Below are 25,065 nucleotides of genomic sequence, written 5' to 3' on the forward strand. Positions count from 1 at the left end.
ATGTAGTCAATCACCTTCATCTGCCATTCTTCCAAAGTGGGTAGATCTTGTGTCCTCCAATACTTTGCGATAAGTATTCTTGCTGCTGTTGTAGCATACATGAAAAAGGTTCTGTCCTTCTTTGGCACCAGTTGGCCGACAATGCCCAAGAGAAAGGCCTCTGGTTTCTTCAGAAAGGTATATTTAAATACCTTTTTCAGTTCATTATATATCATTTCCCAGAAAGCCTTAATCTTTGGGCACGTCCACCAAAGGTGAAAGAATGTACCTTCAGTTTCTTTACATTTCCAACATTTATTATCGGGCAAATGATAAATTTTTGCAAGCTTGACTGGGGTCATGTACCACCTGTATATCATTTTCATAATATTCTCTCTTAAGGCATTACATGCCGTAAACTTCATACCTGTGGTCCATAACTGTTCCCAGTCAGCGAACATAATATTATGTCCAACATCTTGTGCCCATTTAATCATAGCAGATTTCACCGTTTCATCCTGAGTATTCCATTTCAACAGCAAGTTATACATTCTTGACAAATTCTTAGTTTTGGGTTCTAACAATTCTGTTTCTAATTTTGACTTTTCCACTTGGACGAATTCTGCTATGTAGTTCATGAACCATTCTCTACAAAATTGCATCTGTTCGGGAAAAGTGTCCATAAAAATGAATATACTGATGGAAATAATGAAAAAAATGCATTACTTTAGGAAAGCTGCTTTCAAAAATGTGCACATCAATCAAAACTACATATAAAAATGTGTTTATTATGGGAAATGCCGATAGATTTTTAAGAGAATAATAATAATTAAAAAATCATACAGTTCACCAAAGTATGGAGAACTGAACTGAAGACTGGAAAAATGAGAAACTGAGAGAACAAAAACCCTATCCTTGAGTAGCCAACCATTTTAATGATTGCTTCAAATTTGTTTTTGTTGATATTTTGCTAGAGGGCAGTATATAAATACTTATATGTATAAACAACAAGTGAATCTCCTATACGTCAGTACCCACAACAGATATGCAGAGTTATCAGATCTTGAAATTAAAATTTCTGATGCTTGGATAGCGTGGGAGGCAACTCAGTAGCAGAATCTAATGGTTTCTGGTGGGTCCTGGGAAAGATCTGAGTATATAAATTATCTGGTCACACAAATAGTTCTGCTATTGCAGAGGTGGAGTCTGATTAATAAAGGTCAGCATGTTTACTGTAATCAAGATTTCACTGTTCCATTGACATGGTGTGGCATATACCAACAATGTGCAAGTTGCTGTTGGGGGGGGGTCAAAAACAGCTATATTTCTGAAAAAATCACAATCAACGCACTAACATTATTTGTGACTCATAGAGAGAAGTATATAAGTAAACTGTAAAAAGTGATTACAACAATTTGGGAGCAATCACTGTCATCAGGATTGTTAGCCTTGTCTCATCAACACTATATTGATTGACTTTATAGTATTATTAGTGGTGGTGGGAAATCATAACTTTTAACGATTTGTTAATTACTCATAAATATGGATGGCACCTATCTTAGCATAAGCTTGTTATGCTTGGAAAATGCAAACTAAAGTGTTAAAGGGTACAAATTAGAAGAATGTAAAGATGAACTAGTAGGAAATTGTGCATGACATAGGTCTCTGCATTTCAAAACAGCCTGACTATTATTATATCTATCTTTTAACAGCAGCCTGTACTTCTGATTGTGCAATTACTAGTGAGTAGATGTTATAATCCAGATCCATTTGTGTTGCTTAATGCTTGTCAGTTATTATAATCCTTGTATTTCGAGCTATGCACGAAATTCTTGGACTAGTCCTTGCTGGTCTTGCCACAGTTGAGTTGTAAACGTGGTCCTTTTTCAGTCATAGGGACTGTTACTGAAAGATCAGCAAGGAAGGCTTCAGTTATGTGAAGTTACTTCTCCTAGATGCATGGTTCCCCTTGGGGACATAGAGGCCAGTACGACCTCTCACGAAATTTAGTAGTTGTATATGGGAAGCTGGAGCTGCTTGCATAATGCTGAACTTCTACTGGTGTGTGTGTGTGTGTGTGTGTGTGTGTGTGTGCATGTGTGCGTGCATGTTCTGTTGTGTTTGTCAGAAGTGCCCAGATTAAGAGCAGCTTTATCCATTCAGGCAACAACAGAGCTGCTGTCAAAATCCATTTCAAGCAATAGAAGCTGCTGCACCATATGTTCATCCTGCATCACTCCACTAATGCCAGAGCACCTGAACCATGTAGGAGGAGCACATGCTGTGAGTGATGTTTGCTGGCAAAGTCCCTTTAAAAACACTGATGGAGTCCAGGGAGAAAATAAAGCCTAATAACACTTTTCTGAGGAAAACAGAGCAGAACACAGAATGTAATTTGAGGAGAAAGGAACAGAGGTTCAGGAATGCATAGCAAGGAGATATTCAACCAAATATTCAGGAGAGAACTCTCTCAGAAGTACATAGCCAATCACAGCACATGTTGCGTTAGCAAGCTTTCTACAACTTTGCCTGGTTGCTAAGCAACATCTGCACCACTTCTACCTTCTTGGTTAGCTGACTTACTGATGACATAATTCACCCTCAAGTTACAAACTAAATTATTTCTACTGTTACACATCCAACAATGCTGTCATAGAAATGAGCTACAGTAGGGGCTCCTCCTATAGATATTCATTACCTTGGTGTGCACAAACAAGAACCTTCCGGCCCCTGTGTCTTGTGACAGACATTCCAACTGCATGAAAACATTTTTGGGCAGTAACTATGCCACTACTTATATGCATGAAGCTGAACTTAATCTGGATGCACCCTCACATTTCTCTGGTTTCAATGAATCTAGAATCAGCTAGATTAATTCCAATCGCCTAATTAAGGGTTGACCATGTTTATGACTAAAACCTGTATTTGAAAATAATGGTGGTGATTTTATGATGATGAATTCCCAGAAAGCTGTAATTTGAAAAAATTCTACGGTTTTTAGGGTCAATAAAACTATATGAGCCGAGCTAAGTTAAGGAAAAAGAAGTCTCAATGAAATCAATGGAGTAACTTTGTCATAATTTGAGTTCCAGTTGAGGTCTATGAGAACTTCATTCAAGTTACCTGGACTGTTTCTAACCCATTATGACTATTCAGTTGTATTATAAACAATTCAGCTACCATTTGTTTGAGCAGATTTGGAATAAAATTCCAGGCCGATCTTCTAATAAATGTGAATATTCACCTTATCTGCTATTTTCAAATGAAAGCTGGCATGCATTTACTTCTTACATGTCATCTTCATCAGATTATTTCTCTTCCATTTTTCTAGTGTCCTGCCATATTACCAGGATACCCAGCATGAACCATGGGCTCACTGAATGAGCTGTTTAAACATCTAGTAGAACATTTAACTTTATAGTTAAAGGTCACCAACCTTTTTGGGCCAGTGGGCTTATTTACTATTTAAAGAAAACGCCATGGATGCCAGTCACAAAATGGCTGCCGTGAGGGCATGGCATACAAAAAAACTGATGCTGATGGTCAGGGGTGGGAATATCACAAAGTGGCTGTTATGGGGTGTGGCATGACACAAAATGGCTACTATTGGGACATAGCATAATGACTTCAATGTATAAGAGACTGACCCAGTGCTAACAGAATATCAGTGGAATTGCAAAAAGTATGTTATGTATTCTTGATTTGTGAAGGGATATTTATTGGGACCCTTCTCTTGCATGAGAGCCTCTGGGTGTCACATTTGTGATCCCTGTCCTGATGGGACCGAAGAGAAGGAGAGAACTTGAATATGAACAATAAAATGTTTCACCACATTGCATTTTGGTACTTGTGTTTCTTCATTATGTCAGCAAAATTACCTGTGCCTTGATAAATGAATTGTGCTTTAGTGGTGTCTTTTTTTAAAAAAGCTAATGTTTGCTTAAGCTCTGTAGAAAATTGTTAAGGATGTGGGAGAAATTTGAAGTGGACTGGGATAGGGGAACCACAGAGAATGTCACAGAAAAGTGTATGTTCAACAGTATACCGATGATTATTATTATTAGCATTGGACCTCTTGGGACTCCTTGCCCATAATGTACTCCAGTCCTGTCATCTGCCTGGAATATGAAAAAATTATCAATGAGCTGCAGAATCTGGTACTAATAACACCGCAACATCATAATAAATAGGCTGAGCACTTTTTTTTGCTTCACTTTTTAATATATCAAATGTATTTCGTTGCTTACATTATAGTAGCAGATTAGAAACATCTGCTCATTTGCCACCAGTCTTCTAGCAATAGAAAGCCTAACTCGTTTTCCTTCAGGCTATCCTGCTTCAAGGCTTGGGTAAGAAGTCTATAATCCAGCTGTTGAGTGTTGATACGGATCCAGGTTTATACTCAGGAGCCCTTCAAATGGAAACACCACCTCCTTGCCAAGGATTAGAACAGTGATAAACTCCATTTGCTTTCTTTTTCTTCTTCTCCACTCTAGCTCCATCCCCTATTACTATAATTAGAAAAGACCGGACATCCAGGAACAGTGTCTCTCTCTCTTGGCAAGAGCCTGAACATCCTAATGGGATCATCTTGGACTATGAAGTCAAGTACTACGAAAAGGTGGGAAAGCACAGCAAAGATGACAGGGGGTGGGCTTGGCCCATTCAGTTGGGTTATGGGAAGAGTAAGATAAGAAACTGAAAAGAAGTTGAAAGCTGTGTAAAAATGCTCTTTCACATTCATATCCAAATTCTTCAAAATAAGCTTAGCTGTCCGAACCATGAACAAAAATACAGAACAACATTTGCATTCTGTTGATGTATCATATTAAAGTTAATGCTTTCAGTGGCTGCATTTAATATTAGATCGGATTATTATTATTTAATTAGGCTTTTTTGTATAAATGCATAGACTAAATCAGTATAAGAAGGTTACATAAGCATCTCAACTGTCCTTTAAAATTCCACTTACACAGTACGTTTAAGAAATTGAATTCTTGTTTGTTTTATACACTTGTGATAACAATGTAAAATAATTGAATTTGCGTGAGTTTCAATATTTTTCCAAAAAGGTATTATATCACTCAACTTAGCAATTAACTTTCCAGGTAAAGTCATGTAAGCAGTAATTTCTAAGGCCTGTTTAGATACTATAATTTCCCATGTTCCAGGATACAGAAAAAGACAAGTTTCTTAGAAGGCGTTTTAACCTTTTCTATTGGGGAAGGGAGTGAATGTTGCTTAATTTCCCATATATCAGATCTTCCTCATCATTTTTTTTTAAAAAAACAAAAACCTGCAAGTTAGAAATGAAAACCAGGAATAAAACCAAAACCACAGGATTTAGTACGGAAAAATTAAAATCAAGGAATTATTGTCCCAACTATGTTTGGTTGACATACTTTATCATCTATTCTACTTTCCCCTCATTTACCCACTGAAATTTATTAATTAATTTGCTACTTTTGTTAGGATGCCCCATGACAAATAAATAGAAAACAGCAATAATATATAACACACCATAAAGCTGGCAACAGAGGATAATATCAATAAAGCAAACTCACAACAGCACCAAGAATTTCACAGATCTTCAAGTCCAATAAATATCTATAATCATTAAAAGATTTTTTTAAAAAAAAAATTAAAAACCAGTGAAAATAAAAAGACCACAATGTGGTCTCCAAGTGAGCTTCTCGGAGAAGCACATTCCATAAGTCAGATGTGACCACAGAAAAGGGTCCTACCATAGTAGATACCCATCACATTTTAATTAGCAGGGCACCAGGAGAAAGGCCTGAGGTGTATTTAGGAGTATAATTGTGTGCCAGGAGGTGCAGCATGACATAAAGGTAAAGGTAAAGGTAAATGTTGCCTCCAAATGTTTTTGGATTCTGGCTCCTATCAGTCCCTGCCAGCAAGGTCAAGGATGATGGTAGTTGTAGTCTAACAACATATGAAGAATGTCAGATTGGAACGGCGCCTCTTAGACTTTTACAGAGTGCCACTGAGGAATATCTGTATATTAACAGTAATTCCCCATAATTTAAAATTTAGCTATTTTATTTGGCTCTCGCCTTAAGTTGGGCATTGGATCTAACAACATTTGAAAAGCCACAAGTTCCCCATCCTGAATTAACTAGAACATTTTTGTTGCATGAGATGCATTAATAGCAGAATTTCTCGCTATGAAATATAGAATTGACTATCCTCTGAGAAATATTCTCTGGTAGATTATTTTATTGGTAATGTGTTGGTTTTGTGATCCATCCAGTTCTGCTTTGTGGGGGAAATGGGCAGTAATGCTTAGAAAGGGGGGGGGGAACAAGCCTTTTTCAAAGAAGTCACTGACATGTTGGGTGTTTAATCAGAGGGATTCGTTCTTTTATTAAAATAAAAAAGAATGTTAATGATAAAGTACAGCATTTTCTGAATTTCTGTTTCTCTTCTGTGAAAAAATAAACCTAGAGGTTGTTGTAAAGTGAAAATCTGATGATCATTAACACAAAACAGAAATTACCATATTATTAAAGATACATTGCCATTCATCTCATCATATATATATATTTTTAAACCTTGCCAAGCTGCTTAACAATGCAATCCTATATTGTCCACTCAGAAATAATTCTCACTGATTTCAGTGGCGCTTACTCTCAGTTGAGTGGGTATAGGATGCGGATTTATGTTTATAATAAGAAATGTGACCTTTCCATAACCACAAAATCTCCTCTTTTGCATATTTATTAAAAAGAAGGAGCTACCCTGACTATGCAAACATAGCCTCAGAAATTCCACTTAAGCAGCCATTCAGATTCATAAAATGATGACATTTATACTGGCAAACCTATTCCTTTTGGGCTATTAAAATAGTTACCTAGGCTGCAATCTTGGACACACTTGCTAGGAAGGGAGTTCCATTCAATTCAGTGGGGCTTATTTCTAAGTAAACATGTTTGGGTTTGGCTGTCTGTGACATAGCGATGAATGCAAATTAAGGGGCACTATCCAATGCATGGCAAGCCCTGTTTCCTTTCCCCCTCCACTATCTATGTGCAGGCACTTCTTACTTTCTTGCAGGTTATTCATACTCTGAAGCTTGAGTAACTTGCACTGAGCAGAGTGGTGCTTGGATGTGGATATAGGAGCTGTGCAGATAATTTTTTCTGCTCCCGAATGACGCTTTGCACTTACAGAGGAGGGGGAAAAAAGACTGTTAAGCTACCCTATGGGAATTCCCCACTTTAGATTGTGCCCTCTGTTTTATCTTACAACCTCCTTAAATCACAAAAAATGTAGTTTATAAATATGCTTATTCATGTATTTTATATTTCTACATTTGCAAAATATATTCTATTAATCCTATGTTTCTTGAATCCATTATTTTTATTAGTCTGAAAGGGGAGGGTTTGCATAAGGGCATCTTCTGGATGTCTTGCCGTGTTAAAGGGCCTTGATTTCAATCGGATGCCTGTGTCAAGCTGGTAAAAAAAAAAAAAAGGCTTGAAAGGGAAAAAGAGAAAGGCAAAACACTTTCACACATGATTAATCAGCCTAAAAATCATAATGCACTGTGACTATATTTTGATCTGCAATAATAGACCGTCCACTAAAATATTGGCTAGGGGTAGTGCAATTTCACCCATTTTTCCAAATTACACCAAGAAGGAAAAAGGGTTGTAGAGGGTCAAGACATTTCTGCACCCTCCGATCTGTTTCATCATTCTGGTGCAGGAAGATAACACACATGTGAATACAATTAACTCTCACTCTAAATGCTGTTTACACAGCCAGCATAAGATGGGAGAAAACGTCAATATGCCACCCTATCTTGGGTTTTAATGTGGCCATTTCTTTTTTTTTTTTTCTGAAGCAGGAGCAAGAGACAAGTTACACCATTCTAAGAGCAAGAAGCACCAATGTTACCATCAGTGGCCTCAAACCAGACACCACTTATGTTTTCCAAATCAGAGCTCGGACGGCTGCAGGATATGGAACCAACAGCCGCAAGTTTGAGTTTGAAACCAGCCCGGATTGTATGTATTTGTAAAAAATTGATTTTGTCTGTTTTCCTGCACAAAATTATATGGCTGGCTAGCTTTATTCCCTCTCTAGTTCAGCAAATGTGATTCTATATTTATGATCTGCCTTTCCGGCTAACATGCCTATAAATTTTTATATTTTGTCATTATTTTAAAACATGCTATGTGAAATATACTATAAAATAATGCAGGTGGTATTCCTACTTTCTCCTGCCATATCTTATTTATGTTGCCAGAATTAAATGAATCCTGTGCTAGGCAGCAGCTCCTGCCGGGAAAGAAATTTAAAAGTTCCACAGTGTCATAATATTCTGACATTGTTGTTTAAACTTATGGACTCCTAAACTTCTGACCTCCAAAAGAACTGCAGTCACTTCAAACCACCACCACCCCGCCGACTTCCAAGTACATAGAGTTGTGCTTTCATTAACTTAATTTCAGGCAAGCTTCCCTTTTTTCCCCTGTAGGTGGGTGTTGGTTTGTTAGGAAGGGAATCCTAACTTTTCATGCAAATTACAGTCAAAGCAAAGGTTGATGCCAGTGAATTGCCATTTTGTATTATATTGCTTAGCTTTCTTCTACACTAAGCCCCGATGCATTGCTTTTCTCAAAGTGGCATTAAAATCAGGGCCAGAACTCACCAGAACTCCGTTCCGGCACCTCTCAGGTAGGTGCCATTGCCATTGTAAGAGAATGAGAGAGACATTCAAGGTGAATTCTGGCACCTCTTTTTCTAGAAAAATAGCACTGATTCAATTAAATGTTTCACATGGGACTTAATAAAGTGCTATATTATCTGCTAATACATATCCCTATGGACTCTGGAAAAGAATAGAAAGTGACACAGGTTGGAACATGTCCTCTCCTCTTCCATTAGCAAAGGCCTTCAGCTAGAATAGATCATAGACTCCAAATGGAAAGACACCATCTGTACATGGAAGGACACAATTTGATGCAACCTACAATAAAATAACGGGGGACGTGGGTGGCGCTGTGGTCTATGTCACTGAGCCTGGGGCTTGCCGATTGAAAGGTCAGCGGTTTGAATCCCCATGACGGGGTGAGCTCCCATTGCTCAGTCCCAGCTCCTGCCAACCTAGCAGGTCGAAAGCACATCAAAGTGCAAGTAGATAAATAGGTACCACTCCGGTGGGAGGTAAACGGTGTTTCTGTGTGCTGCTCTGGTTTTGCTAGAAGTGGCTCAGTCATGTTGGCCACATGACCCGGAAAAACTGTCTGTGGACAAATGTTGGTTCCTTCGGCCAGTAAAGCGAGATGAGCACCGCAACCCCAGAGTCATTCACGACTGGACATAACTGTCAGGGGTCCTTTACCTTTTTACAATAAACTAAACTTTTCAATAGTTCGTGAAACTCATTACAGTGGTACCTTGGGTTACAAACACCTCGGGTTACAAACACTTTAGGTTACAAACTCCGCTAACCCGGAAGTAGTACCACAGGATGAGAACAGAAATTGTGCGGCGGCTGCGTGGCAGCAGCAGGAAGCCCCATTAGCTAAAGTGGTGCTTCAGGTTAAGAACAGTTTGGGGTTAAGAACAGACCTCCAGAACAAATTAAGTTCGTAACCCGAGGTACCACTGTACAACATTACATGCTCATTATTAGTCCTTGGTACCTTTGAGATAGGTTCTCGAATTATCACATTGTTATCCTACATTCACTACTGCAGTTGATGGAGTGACAAATACATGCAAGAACCCCCACAAAATAGCCATTTTCTGGGAAAGTCCTGCGTACCAAAACTTTTGGCAGAGACATTACTTAACCAGAATATGTACAGTACCCTTGCTTACACTAAACATTAACAATGTCATGCTGTTGGCTTGCAGGCTTCACATGGGCATCTTGTTGACCATTCTGAGGACAAAATGCTGTACTAGTTAGGCCTTTGGTCTGATCTTGCAGATCTCTTCATAAAAAAGCAACAACAACCAAAGCCAACTCAAGTCATCAGACCATTTAAAATGTACACAATGTAATTCTATATTTTAAAACACAAATGCTTATCTTTTGACTACCCTAATTAACCACTGGGTCTGAGAATCACCTCCCTTGATAGCATTTATGAAAATATTTGAGTGAGTTAATATTCAACATGTCCATCTCAATTACAGTGTGCACTACCAGTCAGCAATAATATCACCATCTAGTAGTTGGTCCTGATTAATTTGTCAGACATCGGAGATTGGAGGAAGGTGGGAGGAATTCCAAAGTTATAGCATAACACAGATTATACCACAGATACAGTGGCAGCAACTTTTCTGACAGCCTTCTCATAAGGCCTGAGTGTCTGGAGTGTTTGGAGAGTATAAGGTCTCAAAAATAAACAGAAAAAATTTAGCAGCAAGCCAAGCAATCTTGTTTGAATTTTTGAGATTTGTGAGCTTTTGAAATTCCAGCTCTTTCTGGAAAGTAGCTGAGCTCCTGATTTTAGCAAACTAATGACTTATTATGGTGACCTTCAGTCTATGGAATAAATTGTATGATGCATAGAGAATATAAAACCATTTAGGGTATAATATATGGGAATAGATGGCAAAGAAATATGTTTTTGTGTTGTCTTAACTCGAACCAAGATGCATGTGGATGCCTCTGGCAAATGCACAGAATTTAGGTGATAAAAAGCTTTGCAGAACAGATGGAAGACTTGTTGTTCCTTATTATCATGATACTATTTTGGTGGATATTCTAATTGTTACTTAAAAATCATGACTTGGATTTCAATATTCTTATTATGTTTTAAGTACTTACTTCTTTTGCATAGCATTTTAAACTTTGGACTTGATCCATTGACTTTAAAACAAGCATTTTTAAAGACCAAGTTCATTGATACATTAGCTCTCTATCTATGCTCTTAAGTGCAGTGTGCTGTTTTACAAAACTTCCCAGTTTTGTTTATTTATTTATTAAATTTGTGTAAAAAGCAAACGGCAAAAACCCATATTTAAGGACACAAATACAAAGCTAATATATGGTCTAGTTTGGCCCTTTAGAGGTTATTGCGATGGAGAGTTGGGATGAGACCTGAAGGGGTAGCTGGTGTCAATTTTTCATTTTCCATTCATACTAGGAGCTCAATTTAAACAGAGCTGATTTAAGCCTCTTGTGTAAAAAATACATTTCAAGCCACATACTTTACTAAGGAAAATTGCACATAAAATGTTCTCCTGTCTCAGTCCCACACTGTTCCAGAGCGTTATTCACTCCTCAAAATAAGGTTTTTTTAGGCTGAAGGAGACTACCATAGGGAGGAAGGGCTGAAAAAGCCATGTTGTGTGTGTGGAGTCATGCTAGCACTTCTCTGGCTCCAACCTGATATATTTTTACTTTGCTTAGCCATTGCAACTGGTTCATAGACCCATAAGGGTTTTTCTTGTCTTTTCAAATTGGTAAAGAGTAAATAGATATTTAGCTTAGAAATTGGGCTGCAAGTCATTTCTAAGCAATGCTGTAATGATTTCACTTATCTGCTACCTGCATTTGTCGGTGGTGATATATTTAATGTTCCAAGGGTTTTTAAACTAAAAGAAAACCTCACGTTTATTTCCTTGTAACTTCCAGCTTTCTCAATCTCCAGCGAGAACAGCCAGGTTGTAATGATTGCTGTTTCGGCTGCAGTAGCAATTATTCTGCTCACCATTGTGGTTTACATCTTGATCGGGAGGTTAGTTCATAATTTCTTTTACACGTTTATTTCCATCCCTTCAGTGCTGCATTTGAATGATAAGCGCTGTCAAGGAGACACCCTCCTGAACAAGAATCACCAGGATTCATCCGGAAAGCCACCCCCACCCCCGGTTTGTTGACCAGGAAGTCACAGCAGAGTTATAAGCCTTAATGAGGCTGCAAACAATAGCAGGCGCAGGCACTACAGAACTTGTTAAAAATAGCTATAAACACATTCTCAAGCAATTGTAAAACTAAACTGGAGGGGTCAAAAATCAACAGATTGTCTCATTAGTCAATTTCCTCAAATTCCCTCAGAACGTATCTGTACTCTGTAGGATACAGAGAATGTAAACAGTACTAAAGTTCTTAATAGGAACTTAACTGTTGTGCTCTGTTTTTTATATTCAAGCAGCGTATAAAAAGTTGGTTTTCTTATGTTTTTGCCTTTTATTGCTTGTAGATTCTGCGGGCATAGTAAATCGAAACATGGAATTGATGAGAAGAGGCTGTACTTTGGGAATGGACATTGTAAGTTTTTTTGTCATCTCTTCCCCCCCACCCCAGTACATTATGCCATTTATTGCACTCAGCAAAATTCTATGTGCTCATATGATACAGATGCAACTTTGTCTCCTTTATTTCTCTTTCCCTTTGTTCACGCGCATGCACACACAGTGTCTCACAATGCAAATAATACAAGATTTTTTTAGTGCAATTCAATATGTGCTTCTTCAGAAGTAAGTTTCACTGTGTCCTCTCTTCCTAATGAGAAATCCCAGAAAAGAAATGTGTCTGTGATAGATGGTTTCTTTTCATATTTGCAAGCAGAGAACATTAGAAACAAATCAATGTTCCTGCAGGATAGAGCAAAATCCTGAACTCTAAGAGGCTTCAAAGGTAGCCTAGTCTACCTGTCTTATTCTCTCTAAATTGAAATGGCAAGCTGGCCTGCAAATGTGTTTTTCCCTGCTCCATCCCATGATGGGTGTAAAATTCATTATGTTGGAATAATCAAGGAACATTGAGGTGCTTTCTCAAATCCATTATCCTGGTGTAGGATGATGTAGTTTTGTATCTCTCCGGTTAGGATTGGACTACAACTCCCATCAGCCTCAGCCAGCATGGCCAGTGGTCAGGGATAATAGGAGCAGTTGTCGAACAGCATCTAGAGGGACACAGGCTCCCGACCCTTGGGTTGATGAAGTCATAGTGGTCGGCACGTTCATGCTGAACAATGGGGCCAAATTCATAATAGCAGTGTAGTATAAATCTGTGTCCCCTTATTGTGCAACTAGAAATGCCTCCCTCTGTGCAAAGTGCTCAAGATACACATTTTTGCATTCAGTTTTGCCTATTTATCAAGGTATTTTTATACCACTCTTCTCTACAGCAGCCACATGGTGGTGTACAACAAAATAAAAGACAACAAAACATAATACATAATAAAATCACTAAATCCATTCAACCTAAAATACCTACATAAGCATCTGCATATATAAGCATCAGCGTCATACTTAAAACTGACTTCACCTACCACACCTGTCCACCTCTGAATGTCTGATGAAAAAGGTACAGCTTCAACAAATGCATAGCACAAGTAAGATGCATCTCAGAATGGAGATTGTAGCCACAGAGCCATCACTAAAAAGGCTTCCTACAGGGCCCCACACTTTTCATCTCATTCAGAGCAGGAACTACCAAAAGAGCCTCACCTGCTGATCGTAATGAATGATCAAGTTGATATGGAGAAAGCATCTCCTCAGGTGATTTACACAGTTTTGCAAGCAATTTTCCCCAATTTAGTGCCTTTGTTCATGTTCTTTTCATTAATAGATACTTTTTTGTGTACACTTTCCCTGCAAATTTTGTGTGCTTTTGGGGTTGCAGAACTGCTTTGCAAAATTCGTGCAAATTTCAAATGATAGCTGCGTTTCAGTTCCTGTATTGTTTCAAGAAGTGCAAATTAGGTAGGGTTGCATGAAAATGTGAACAGAAGCAAAGTTCTGCTTCATCCCAGCTTGGGATCACATGGAATTTTGGTGAAATGCTTGGAAGAGCCCAATTCATTTTTGGATCAAGGAATGGGAGACTTCTTGTTTTCTTTTTTCTTCACATAGTTGAATCCCTATTTATTAGATGCAGTTGAATCCCTATTTATTAGATGCAGATATTTTATTTACAATTTAAGTCAGAGTCAGTATTGCCAGTTTCTTTTATGCGGTTTGCATATGGTTGCAGAAATTAAAACCTCCGCCTAATTACAACTGTGTTGGAGCAATTGAATGTCAAATTGTTTTTCTCTAGAGCCTTTCCCCTCAGGAGCAAGTTGGTACTTTATTGCCAACATGCAAGCTGTGATATCCAGCTACTTAAGGCTGCACAATCACAGTTAACACACTGGGCTTCAGCTCCCCATTTAGTAATATGTGGCCCACAGCATTTTAATTAGATTATAAAACAGAAACAACCATTAAAAAAGTGTCATGGACAAGTAACAGGTCAAAAGTTGCTTTCTCAATTCTCGTTCAATGGAATGTCACAACCACTTTTTCTAAATGAACCACAGTAGTTAAAATTCCTGTGGATTCAACCACTTCAGTTATTGTGCTTTGGCGTTCCAAGCCATGTTCATGCTGCAATATGAAGGGAAAGTCTAAATATTGTTGGTTCTCTGACAATCCATCCGAGAGAGAGAGAGCTGTAGATTGTTGGGGGAGGGTTGCTATCAGTATATTTATCAAACTGGGTCTAGAAAACTATATTGCCCTGATGTCAGATGTGCTGTGTCTAGATTGGACTATTAAATGATGATATGGAAATATTCAGAGGCAGTCCTCTTTATTGTTTCTGAACATATTCCTGAGCATACTTTGGTCATTCAAAACAGGTCTCACAACCAAACACTGGTGAGTCCTGCTTCAAATTAAATCTTCGGCTTCCTTGCAGGGGGAGGCTTATTTTGAAAATGTTTATGAGAAGGTGACTGTACCCAGATATATTAATTCTGGCAAGCTTCAGTGCTTCAATTGTATACCCCATAGCTATTTACAATGTTCTATTAGTGGCATTTTGTTGAATATACAGAACTACTACTGGGCACTCCCCCTTCCCAAAAGCTCAGCATTCATCTGAACCCCCAGTTGCTACTGGGGAAATATAAACCCAGTCACTCTTCTGGAGTCTGTTGCAGCTAAATACCAGAATGAAAATTCTCCTGGGTTCGTTTCAATAGGATAAAACAACTTCTGTGGCTATAATAAACTTTCTGCACTTTAGCCCATAGCAGATGGTTTATTTCAGCCTCTTGCTTGTGAATTGCCTAAGAAAAAGCCTCACCCATGAAGTGTTCCCTGCGGCCTTATTTCGAATCCTGTAATACCACTTCAAAGGAGCAGAAATGCATTTGACCTTCTCAGATCATCCCCGTTTGCCCACGTCTGGCCAAGCACTTTCTACTCCTTTGCTACCTGTAAGATAATTCATGCTGGTAAAAAAAATTAAAAATGGAAATGATGCCACTGGCACAGAAGGAGCTGTAAAGTCCTGCAGCTTAACACGAGTACATGTGTTTATTATCTACTGCTCATGACAGAATCAACATTATATGGACTGCTCTTTAGTAATTGGTGCGAAGGAATTATTCTCCCTGCAATCTCCAGTCACCTGATAACACAAACCCTCAGGGGTCAGCATTAAAAAAAAAAAAATCAGGAACAGAAGTCCCCACTGCTCAGAGGTTTTTAAATTGCTGGATTTCTTTTTATTAGAGACAGGAGGGAGTCTGTAATATGCAGGCAGTATGGATGGCAGGGAACATTTACGAGACCTTTAACCTGTAGCAATATGCTGCCAGTAGGGGGGTGAGTGTGTGTTTTAATTGCTGCTGTTGTTCAGAAAGTTTTATTGTGAGCGATAGTTTTACCAACCACGGTCTTGTACGAAACAATTTCAGCATGTCGTATTGGGCAAAACACAGCTTCACTGTTCTTCATGTGATGCTTAAATTGTGTTGGAGGCAGTTAACACTAGAGCTTAAAGAGGGAAGCTTTCAAGATTTGATTACGCTCTTGCAGCAATTGTATTGGTAGGTAAAGTGAAAGCCGGAGAAAAGAACCCTGCTGAACCAGACCAAAGATCAGTCCAGTCCAGCAACTTCTTTCCAACAGTGGCCAACTAGGTGCTACTAGTCACAATGGCTATATAACTACCTCTGGGGTCAGAAGTGCCATGCCTCTGAATACTCGTCATTAGGAAACACCAGGGATGTTATTTCACTCATGTTCTGCTTGTGGACATCCCAGAGGTATCTAGTTGGCCTGAAGGAAAGAGGATGCTGGACTAGATTGAGATTTGCTCCGATACAGCAGGACTCTTTTTATATACCTATATGCTTTCAGGAAGTGTACAAGAATCATATGAATGCCTTATCCTGTTCTTCATCCCTTAGCAATTTATGCTCAGCAGTACATTGCTTCTGAACCTGGATGTTCCATTCATCTACCATGCTTAATACCGTCTGTTAAATCATTCCTCTACAAATTTATCTGATATCCCCTAAAAGTCACCTTTTATAAAATATTATTACCACATTATCTTATGATAATGAATTGCATAGATTTTATGCATTGCATGGAAGAAGTGCTATTTGGTCCGTCATGAATCTACTGACAATCAATGTCAATGGTTGATGCTGGTTTCTAGTACAGTGGTACCTCAGTTTAAGAACAGCCCTTTTTACAAACTATTCGGTTTACGAACTCTGCAAAACCGGTAGTGTCCCGGTTTGCGAACTTCACCTTGGTCTAAGAACGGAAGCCGAACAGTGGAAGGGGACCAGTGGCGGGAGGCCTCATTAGGGAAAGTGTGCCTCAGTTTAAGAATGGTTTCGGTTCAAGAACGGACTTCCGGAATGGATTAAGTTTGTAAACCAAGGTACCACTGTATAAGGAGAAGAAAAAGCCGTACTGATTTCCTTTGCTTCTGTTATGTAGCTTCCTAGGGCCAAAGATCCATGATCAGATTTCCTGACATTTCTATTTTCAGTGAACAGCAGCTGTACAGTGGGGCGGGATTATTTGGAACACTGGGAGATCTAGAGGAAAATTTGTTGTTTAGTCATTTAGTCGTGTCCGACTCTTCGTGACCCCATGGACCAGAGCACGCCAGGCACTTCTGTCTTCCACTGTCTCCCTCAGTTTGGCCAGACTCATGTTTGTAGCTTCGAGAACACTGTCCAACCATCTCGTCCTCTGTCGTCCCCTTCTCCTTGTGCCCTCAATCTTTCCCAACATCAGGGTCTTTTCCAGGGAGTCTTCTCTTCTCATGAGGTATTGGAGCCTCAGCTTCACGATCTGTCCTTCCAGTGAGCACTCAGGGCTAATTTCCTTAAGAATGGATGCGTTTGATCTTCTTGCAGTCCATGGGACTCTCAAGAGTCTCCTCCAGCACCATAATTCAAAAGCATCAATTCTTTGGCGATCAGCCTTCTTTATGGTCCAGCTCTCACTTCCATACATCACTACTGGGAAAACCATGGCTTTAACTATACGGACCTTTGTTGGCAAGGTGATGTCTCTGCTTTTTAAGATGCTGTCTAGGTTAGCCATCGCCTTTCTCCCAAAGAGCAGGCGTCTTTTAATTTCGTGACTGCTGTCACCATCTGCAGTGATCATGGAGCCCAAGAAAGTAAAATCTCTCACTGCCTCCATTTCCTTCCCTTCTATTTGCCAGGATGTGATGGGCCCAGTGGCCATGATCTTCGTTTTTTTGATGTTGAGCTTCAGACCATATTTTGCGCTCTCCTCTTTCACCCTCATTAAAAGGTTCTTTAATTCCTCCTCACTTTCTGCCATCAAGGTTGTGTCATCTGCATATCTGAGGTTGTTGATATTTCTTCCGGCAGTCTTAATTCCGTCTTGGGATTCATCCAGCCCAGCCTTTCGCATGATGAATTCTGCATATAAGTTAAATAAGCAGGGAGACAATATACAGCCTTGCCGTACTCCTTTCCCAATTTTGAACCAATCAGTTGTTCCTAATCCAGTTCTAACTGTAGCTTCTTGTCCCACATAGAGATTTCTCAGGAGACAGATGAGGTGATCAGGCACTCCCATTTCTTTAAGAACTTGCCATAGTTTGCTGTGGTCGACACAGTCAAAGGCTTTTGCATAGTCAATGAAGCAAAAGTAGATGTCTTTCTGGAACTCTCTAGCTTTCTCCATAATCCAGCGCATGTTTGCAATTTGGTCTCTGGTTCCTCTGCCTCTTCTAAATCCAGAGGAAAATTAGCATGATTATTATTTCCCCCTGCAATTTGGCTGATACTTAAAAGGGGTGAGATGTACTACAGTTGGCTCCCAAAATGTCAGTGGCCTAGGAATCTTGCACTTTTTGCTTTCATGATTACAGTGGATGCTTTGCAATACAAACGCATTAGGGTTTTTGTGTGTTGGTTATTATTACTGAACATATGCTTCTCTCTCTGAATTTCTTTTTAAACAGTAAAGCTCCCAGGCCTTAGAACTTATGTGGATCCACATACATATGAAGATCCTACTCAAGCTGTTCATGAATTTGCCAAGGAGCTAGATTCTGCTAGCATAGCCATCGACAAAGTTGTTGGGGCAGGTAAGGATTCTTACAGTGTCCTCTCTCGTGAGAATAACTGTGCCATTTCAGTCTGCCTAATACAGCTGGACCATTCAGATGCAGGCAAGTTGGTGGATAAAACTTTCTGTGCAGATGCAAAGGAAATAATTGTTTGAAGGTTTCTGCATTTGTATTCTGAATTTTTCACAACCGTCATGACTGACAGATCCAGCTGCTTCTTCTGCACTGAAAATGTTTATCAGCCTTTCTTTTGCCCTTTGTTCTTAATATTGCTGCCCGTAAAAGGTTTGATGTTGAAGATTTGTTGGTCTACCAGAATCTGAGCTAAAACCTCAGACTTTTATTTCATATAGGTTATCAAACAGCCATCAGACTGCAGTGACCTTTGTTCAGTGGATTGATTTTTGAACATCACCATTTGGAGTTACTCATTTAAGAGCAAACTGCTTCTTGACATATTATTAATCACCAGAGCTATAAAGATACCCCTGAATGCAAGCTTGTTGCAAACGCACCGGTTTCCACAAAACCAGTGTATGCAGGATCTTTGCACAGCAGGAGAGGTTTGTGAATTGTATCCAAATGCCTCAGTGCTTCAAACATGTAGCAATCAGAGACATTACTGAAGAATAAGTACAGAATGGAAACATTCCAGAAGACTAGGAGTTATTGCAAAAACAGCAGTTATTTGCCTCTTAAAGGCTTTCAAATTTATTTTGGCAGAATAGTGCTTTTGTACTTACTTACTTACTTAATTCATTCATTTATTTTACCCATAGCCCACGCCTCTGTCCAAAGAGCTTAGAGTGGCTTACATGTGGTTCCCAGACAGTATAATAGTAGCATACCTGCTTAGCTTCAGCTGAAGAACTGAATCACACACCTCCAAGTTGTGCGCATAGACTCACATGTATTTGTGTGCATGTAGTTGCAGAAGGAGACAATCTGTCTTACAACATATAAGGTAGAGGAAAGCCTTACCACACATTACTCCGTGAGTTAAAGTGAACAATTGCTCTGACTGCAGTGGGTTCAGATAATCATTTTCCACCAAGAATACCTAAAGCTAAGCCGCTACCAGCTCCTTGCCCCAAATGAGGCCGGAAACCAAAACTCTCAGGACACTGAAATGCAAAAGCAGTCAAAGGGATGGGAAGGCATTGCTTCCCTGGCTTCCCAACAAAGAGCTTGCAGCAATGGGAATGTTGGTGGTGGTGCAGGTGCAGCAGCAGAGCTAACCCAAAATTTCCATTGTTGTGCTTGCAATAGTGACCACACTCCCCCTGTCTCCCTCTTGGTTCCTAGCAGTGACTCTGTGTTGGGAAGCCAGTAAGCAATGCAACCCTACCAGTCACTACTACTGAAATGTTGAGCTGCTTCTGCTCTTGTGCTGCCATTTAAGCATACAGTTTATGACCTTTTGCCATAAACTGGCCTGAAAGTGTAGGAGAGTATTGCTGTCAGATTCAAGAACTTGCAAGTGCATGAGCTCTTTATGTTTTGTAGTCCTCAATTAGCTGGCAGTCTTGCCCAAGTTGATGCTGGTGAATTTAGGGATGGAGGAGAAATTTGATTCAGTTTGCATTTAAATGCAAATCTGTCAAATTCACATGCTCTGAATTTTTTTCATTTATTTATTTATTTTTAATTTATTTATTTTTTCATTTTGCCCCACAAGAGTGCAGTGTTCTCCATCCTGTTATATCCAGGCTAGCAGTGGCATATGTGTTATGGCCACGGTTGTTTTTAACTAGAAAAGAGATTGATAACATATTTGTAAGACTGCTGGTAGCTTCCCCTGAATGTCTTGTTCCTTGCTGATAAAGTTCACAGGTATAGTGTAGACTCCTTAGTTCAGACTATTTTCTGCAAGAGATTCTTGTCCGATACTCAAAGAATCTCTTCTAACGATCCTCGTCAATTCCATCTGCCTCTGCTAACTAGTACCACTTCTCAGGGTCCTGATAAGGGTTACAACAGCTGTTTGTAATTCTTAGCAGTTAATTATACAGCAGTAAATGCTAAAACCATTTCATCCTAAAAGCTTTAAAATGTTTTTAAAGCATTTAAAATGAATTAAAATGATACTTTAATGAGTGCTTAACAATGGGTGCTATGGGTCATTTTTACAACTGACAATCAAATCAGCAAAGTAAACTGCTGTGCAATCTCTAATTAAAATGAGGGCAGACATACCTTGTAATCTGTGTTTATACGGTTTGGATTTACAACAGGGATTCCATTTCCCTCACTCCAAGGCATTCCACTCCCTAGTGCTCAAGACATGAAAAGGTGCTTTTAAAGTGTTTTATGGTTCAGGTGCTTTTCAAAGTAACCCCATGAACGCAAACCATGGAAACGTGAGAGGGCATACGAAGCGTTTCCATCACTGTTTTAAAGGACACCATAGCACTGGAAAATACATTTTATTTCAAGTGCCTAATTTCCATCCATTATTTCTGATTTTTAATCTGGAGTGTTGTACACGGAGTTCACTGCATCATGCACTTTTAGAACCTAGGAGGCAGAGCTTTTGTTTTTCTAAATCAAATTCCTAATGTGTGTCTGCCCTTGTTGTCAAAGGGAGAGTTGGGAGTTGCCAAGCAAGGCATGTGTATCTCGCTCTGCTCCTCCTCCAATTCCAGTTTCCTTTCTGCACATGTTTATTAGGACAGGAAGTTGTATGATTTAATTTGTCCACAGGATACTCAACACGCACTATTTATCACTTGCCTTTTTGCTTTCACCTGCCCCTCTGTTTTGAATCTTGGTGTGCATTGTAAGGTAAATGTGGCTCCTCTGACTTTTTCTTAAAGAGCCTGTACTCAGAGCCTGACTTCATGTGTTTGCACTTCTTTGTGCACCTAATAGTGAACGTGTGGGCAGAGGTGGCAACGGGGTCTGCCTCCCACCATCTGTCCACTGAAATGCATGTCTGCAATGTGCACCTGAGTCAGAAGAGCAAAGCAATGCCTTAAAGTTGTTGTAAAAACCTGGATTGATCTGTGTAAACGTGCTCCTTACTACTACAGTCATGCCTTGGAAGTCGAACGCAATCCATTCCAGAAGTCCGTTCGACTTCCAAAAATTTGGAAAGCAAGGTGTGGAAAGCAAGTCCTGCAGCCAATTGGAAGCAGCGGAAACCCCATTGGATGTTCGGCTTCCAAAAGTAGTTCACAAACTGGAACAGTCATTTCTGGGTTTGTGACGTTCGGGAGCCAAAACGTTCGGGGACTAAGCTGTTCAACTTCCAAGGTACAATTGTACTGTCTTTTCATTCATCATCAACCCTTATCAGTTCCATATATGTGAACATCAGGCTTCCTGTGGCTTATGAATACCATGGGACTAACTCTATTGTGAGGATAAAAGGAAGAGAAGAAAGAAATGCATAGTGTTGCCCTGAGCTTATTGGAGGATATACAGAATGCAATACGCCTCAACTGTCCCAGTTTAAGTGGGACACCCCATTTTTAGGGGCTGTGCTCTCACATGAGTCACGTGACTCACATAGGAGTGCAGCCCCGAAAGATGGGCATCCTGGTTTTACTCTGGTGCATGTTGGAGGGTATCAAATATAGATATAAATATAGATATCAGTTTAACAATGTATTTTAAAAGACAAACGTTCATTATATAGATGGATATGTGTCAGATAGACACATTTGGAAAATATCTTGGCCTAGGTTCTTAAAAATGAGTGATGGTCTACAAGGAGTCAAAATTTGGCATGATGTGTTTGGTGCCTCATATCATCTGTCAGGTACTGCCTTCTTCTTGAATTAGCATGTCCTGTAAAATATCATCTTATGCTTATACAGTCGTACCTTGACTCCAAAATGCCTTGGGAGTTGAACGTTTCGGCTCCCAAACGATCAAAAACCAGAAGTGCGTGTTTCGGTTTTCAAACATTCTTTCGGAAGCCAAATGTCTAGCAGGACTTCTGCGGAAGCCACGCTTTGGAAGTCAAACATTTCAGAAGTCGAACGGACTTCCGGAGCGGATTATGTCCAACTTCCGAGGTACGACTGTATAGTCCCTTTAAATAACTAGTCCTAACCAACGCTTCCTTGAATGCTGTTCTGAATTAAGGCTTAACAGTCTGAGCTCCAGAGCTATAGAGCCTAGCGGGGATGAATTACCTGGCTCTCATTAATGAGGGCTTCAGCACAAAATGTTTAAGCTTACATGAGACATTTGTCTTATCTGAATAGGAAATGGAATGTCACGGAGGGCCCTGTGCAGAACAGAGTTATGATTTAGAGCATACCTAACTAAGAGGAGGAAACAATTGCATCTACAACTCATCTGTTTGCAAATTCTCAACAAAATGCAATTGATTGAGGCAGCAAGTGCCTAAATTAATAGAAATGTCCAGTGTCCCCTGAGTAGATTTAAATCATGTAAAGCTGTTCCAGTAATATCTATCTGTATCCTTCTATTTCCAGACAGTCCAAATTGAAAACAAAGTTCAACCCCTGCTGTGCATGTGATTTGAAATGAAATTAAAGCCTTGTGGGTTTTTTCTCAAGGAAATCCATTGTAAGCTATCAGAAGTGAACAACGTGCCTGTTTGAATGGCTGAGTAATAATAATAATAATAATAATAATAATAATAATAATAATTACAATTATTACATCTTGTTATAGAACGTACTATGCCCAAAGCAGCAATAAAATACAGATGATTTTCTTTTGTCACCTAACTTCACAACAGCTTGCTAGTACCATAATTCTCATTCACAAATGAAGACCTGAGCTTGACAGAGAGCAGACTGCATCAGATTATACACTTACCTGATCACGAACCTTTCCTGCCATTCATCTGGTGCATTTTCCCACCTCTGATGCCCCTGACAGCCGTGTGTGAGCATGCCATCCCAGTTGTGTGTACATGTATAAAATCCAATGCACTATGCCCAGGTCACGTCAATCTCCAGATTTTGTATGGCATATCAGTTACTAAGTTCAAGCTTAAGTGGCTTGTGTTTTAAACATGTATGTCATATTCAAATGAGATGTCTGAGACAACTGGAAGTGTAAAAGGCATGCCAGATAGGCAGAAATGTAAGGCTCTCACTCCCGCACAGCACAACTGACTAAATGTATTATTATTATTATTATTATTATTATTATTATTATTATTAATGTATGGTTCTATCCAAATCAGCAATTTCCCCAGCTCTTGGCTGAGATCTCCCAATATTCAATCAACTGAACAACACTGGGTTTATTTCTGCTCTTCTTCCTCCATATCTTAATCTTGCTAGGTTTTCTCAACGCACATGTTTTACTATGAACATGGCATACTGACTTATTTTAGGACTCCATTAATCCCTCTTCACCTAATTATAGCTTGAATTGCTTACACAATTGCAGTATGTAGGGTTTGAATTCATTAACCATTTGGTAAGAGGACCTGAACATCAAGGCATCGAGGTACCACTGTATAGCTTGGAGCATGTTGTTATTATTCAGGGCAATCTATATTCTACATAAGCTGCAAAACAGCATAAGGGGAATGTAACAAAAACACAACATTTCTCCCTGAAAATCAGACTATATGTACATACACCCACCCACCTCCCAGTGGACACTTCTGACTGTGTTCTCAGGCAAAGAATTCATAGATAGGTTTAATAGCCGCATTTGCTCAAATGATAAATAAAAATTCCTCTGGCTGTCACACAATGTAGGTGTAAGAGATCAGCAGCTTATAGCTGTTACGACCATTAAGATACATAGGGAGAGAAAGAAAGGAGAGAGAAAGCTAAAGAAAATACAGCATCAAGCCTCCACAAGATTTATTGAAAAGTGGGTTTTTTGCCCCTCTGGTGTCACGCTTTGATTTTCTGCTCTCATGGTGTCCTAACAGTATCGACCTAATGCTAATATTTGAATAGAACTGCTGTTTGCCTTGAGTAAAGCATGCTGGCAGATGTGGATTCTTGTAGAGGTCAGATTTTTATTCATCAGAATCCTTGTTACAGCCTGTATAGCTTCTTGAATGCATGTTTGGATCTCTAAATAGTCAGTTTAAAAAAAATCCCCAAAAGCTCATTTTCAAGCTGAATGGCCCTTTTTGACCTACATCGAATCAAAAAGAAAATATAATGCAATGCAGTGTATGCTAGGCTCTTCTATACCACTTTAATGCCAGCCCATGTTATCGCTTCTTAGCAATGTCAGCAGTAGGCTATAGCGGAGATGCTGGCTTTTGAAGACAATTGTTAAAATTCTATGTGAATTTGTCAAGATGAAAAATCGTCACACTGTCACATGGCCCGTGTTCTTCTTGACCTATGTGCCTAAATTAGTCACATATAGATATTTACAGCATACAGTACAACAGAAATCTCATCTGTTGCTGACACTTCCTGTCCAGGGATGTAGCAATGGGTGAAGAATTACTGGTCTTTGGCTGTAGATTTCATTCCTATATAGAAAGCACAGCACTGACTGAATTGTAACTAAACTATGGAAGCACTGGCTGCTTTTTATTTGGGGGATGGAGTGGTTTCACTTCCTTGAGTTGTTGGCCAAGATTGTGAGGTTTTTATCAAATGGCTATCAATTCCTAACCTGGAATTAAGACAAGTTGTGCCATAGGACAAAGTGTCTATTGCTTCATCTATTGCATAATGTCATTTGTCACTTGGCATAATCATTGTGAAATGAAACTGTCACAAAACTTTTGCAAAATGACCGTACTATGAGAACTGTGTGAAAATTCTGTTTTTGCTAAAGAA

The 25,065-nt window shown here is 39.3% G+C and overlaps 1 protein-coding gene across 5 annotated transcripts in view; it reads left to right on the forward strand.

Moving 5' to 3' along the window:
• The window catches only part of EPHA3 (EPH receptor A3), a 205,277-nt gene that overhangs the window by 150,789 nt on the left and 29,423 nt on the right, over positions 1–25,065 (forward strand). For 2 of the 5 annotated variants that reach the window (XM_081002658.1, XM_081002662.1), the window contains 6 exons: positions 1,692–1,721; positions 4,476–4,600; positions 7,847–8,009; positions 11,600–11,702; positions 12,168–12,235; positions 18,209–18,334. In XM_081002658.1, coding sequence (XP_080858784.1) covers positions 1,692–1,721; positions 4,476–4,600; positions 7,847–8,009; positions 11,600–11,702; positions 12,168–12,235; positions 18,209–18,334 — 615 coding nt within the window. The remainder of the gene's footprint in view (positions 1–1,691; positions 1,722–4,475; positions 4,601–7,846; positions 8,010–11,599; positions 11,703–12,167; positions 12,236–18,208; positions 18,335–25,065) is intronic. The other 3 variants (XM_081002659.1, XM_081002660.1, XM_081002661.1) reach the window with 3 other exon arrangements.

This window comes from Podarcis pityusensis, assembly GCF_964106645.2.
Source record: "Podarcis pityusensis genome assembly, chromosome: 4".
NCBI lineage: Eukaryota > Metazoa > Chordata > Lepidosauria > Squamata > Lacertidae > Podarcis > Podarcis pityusensis.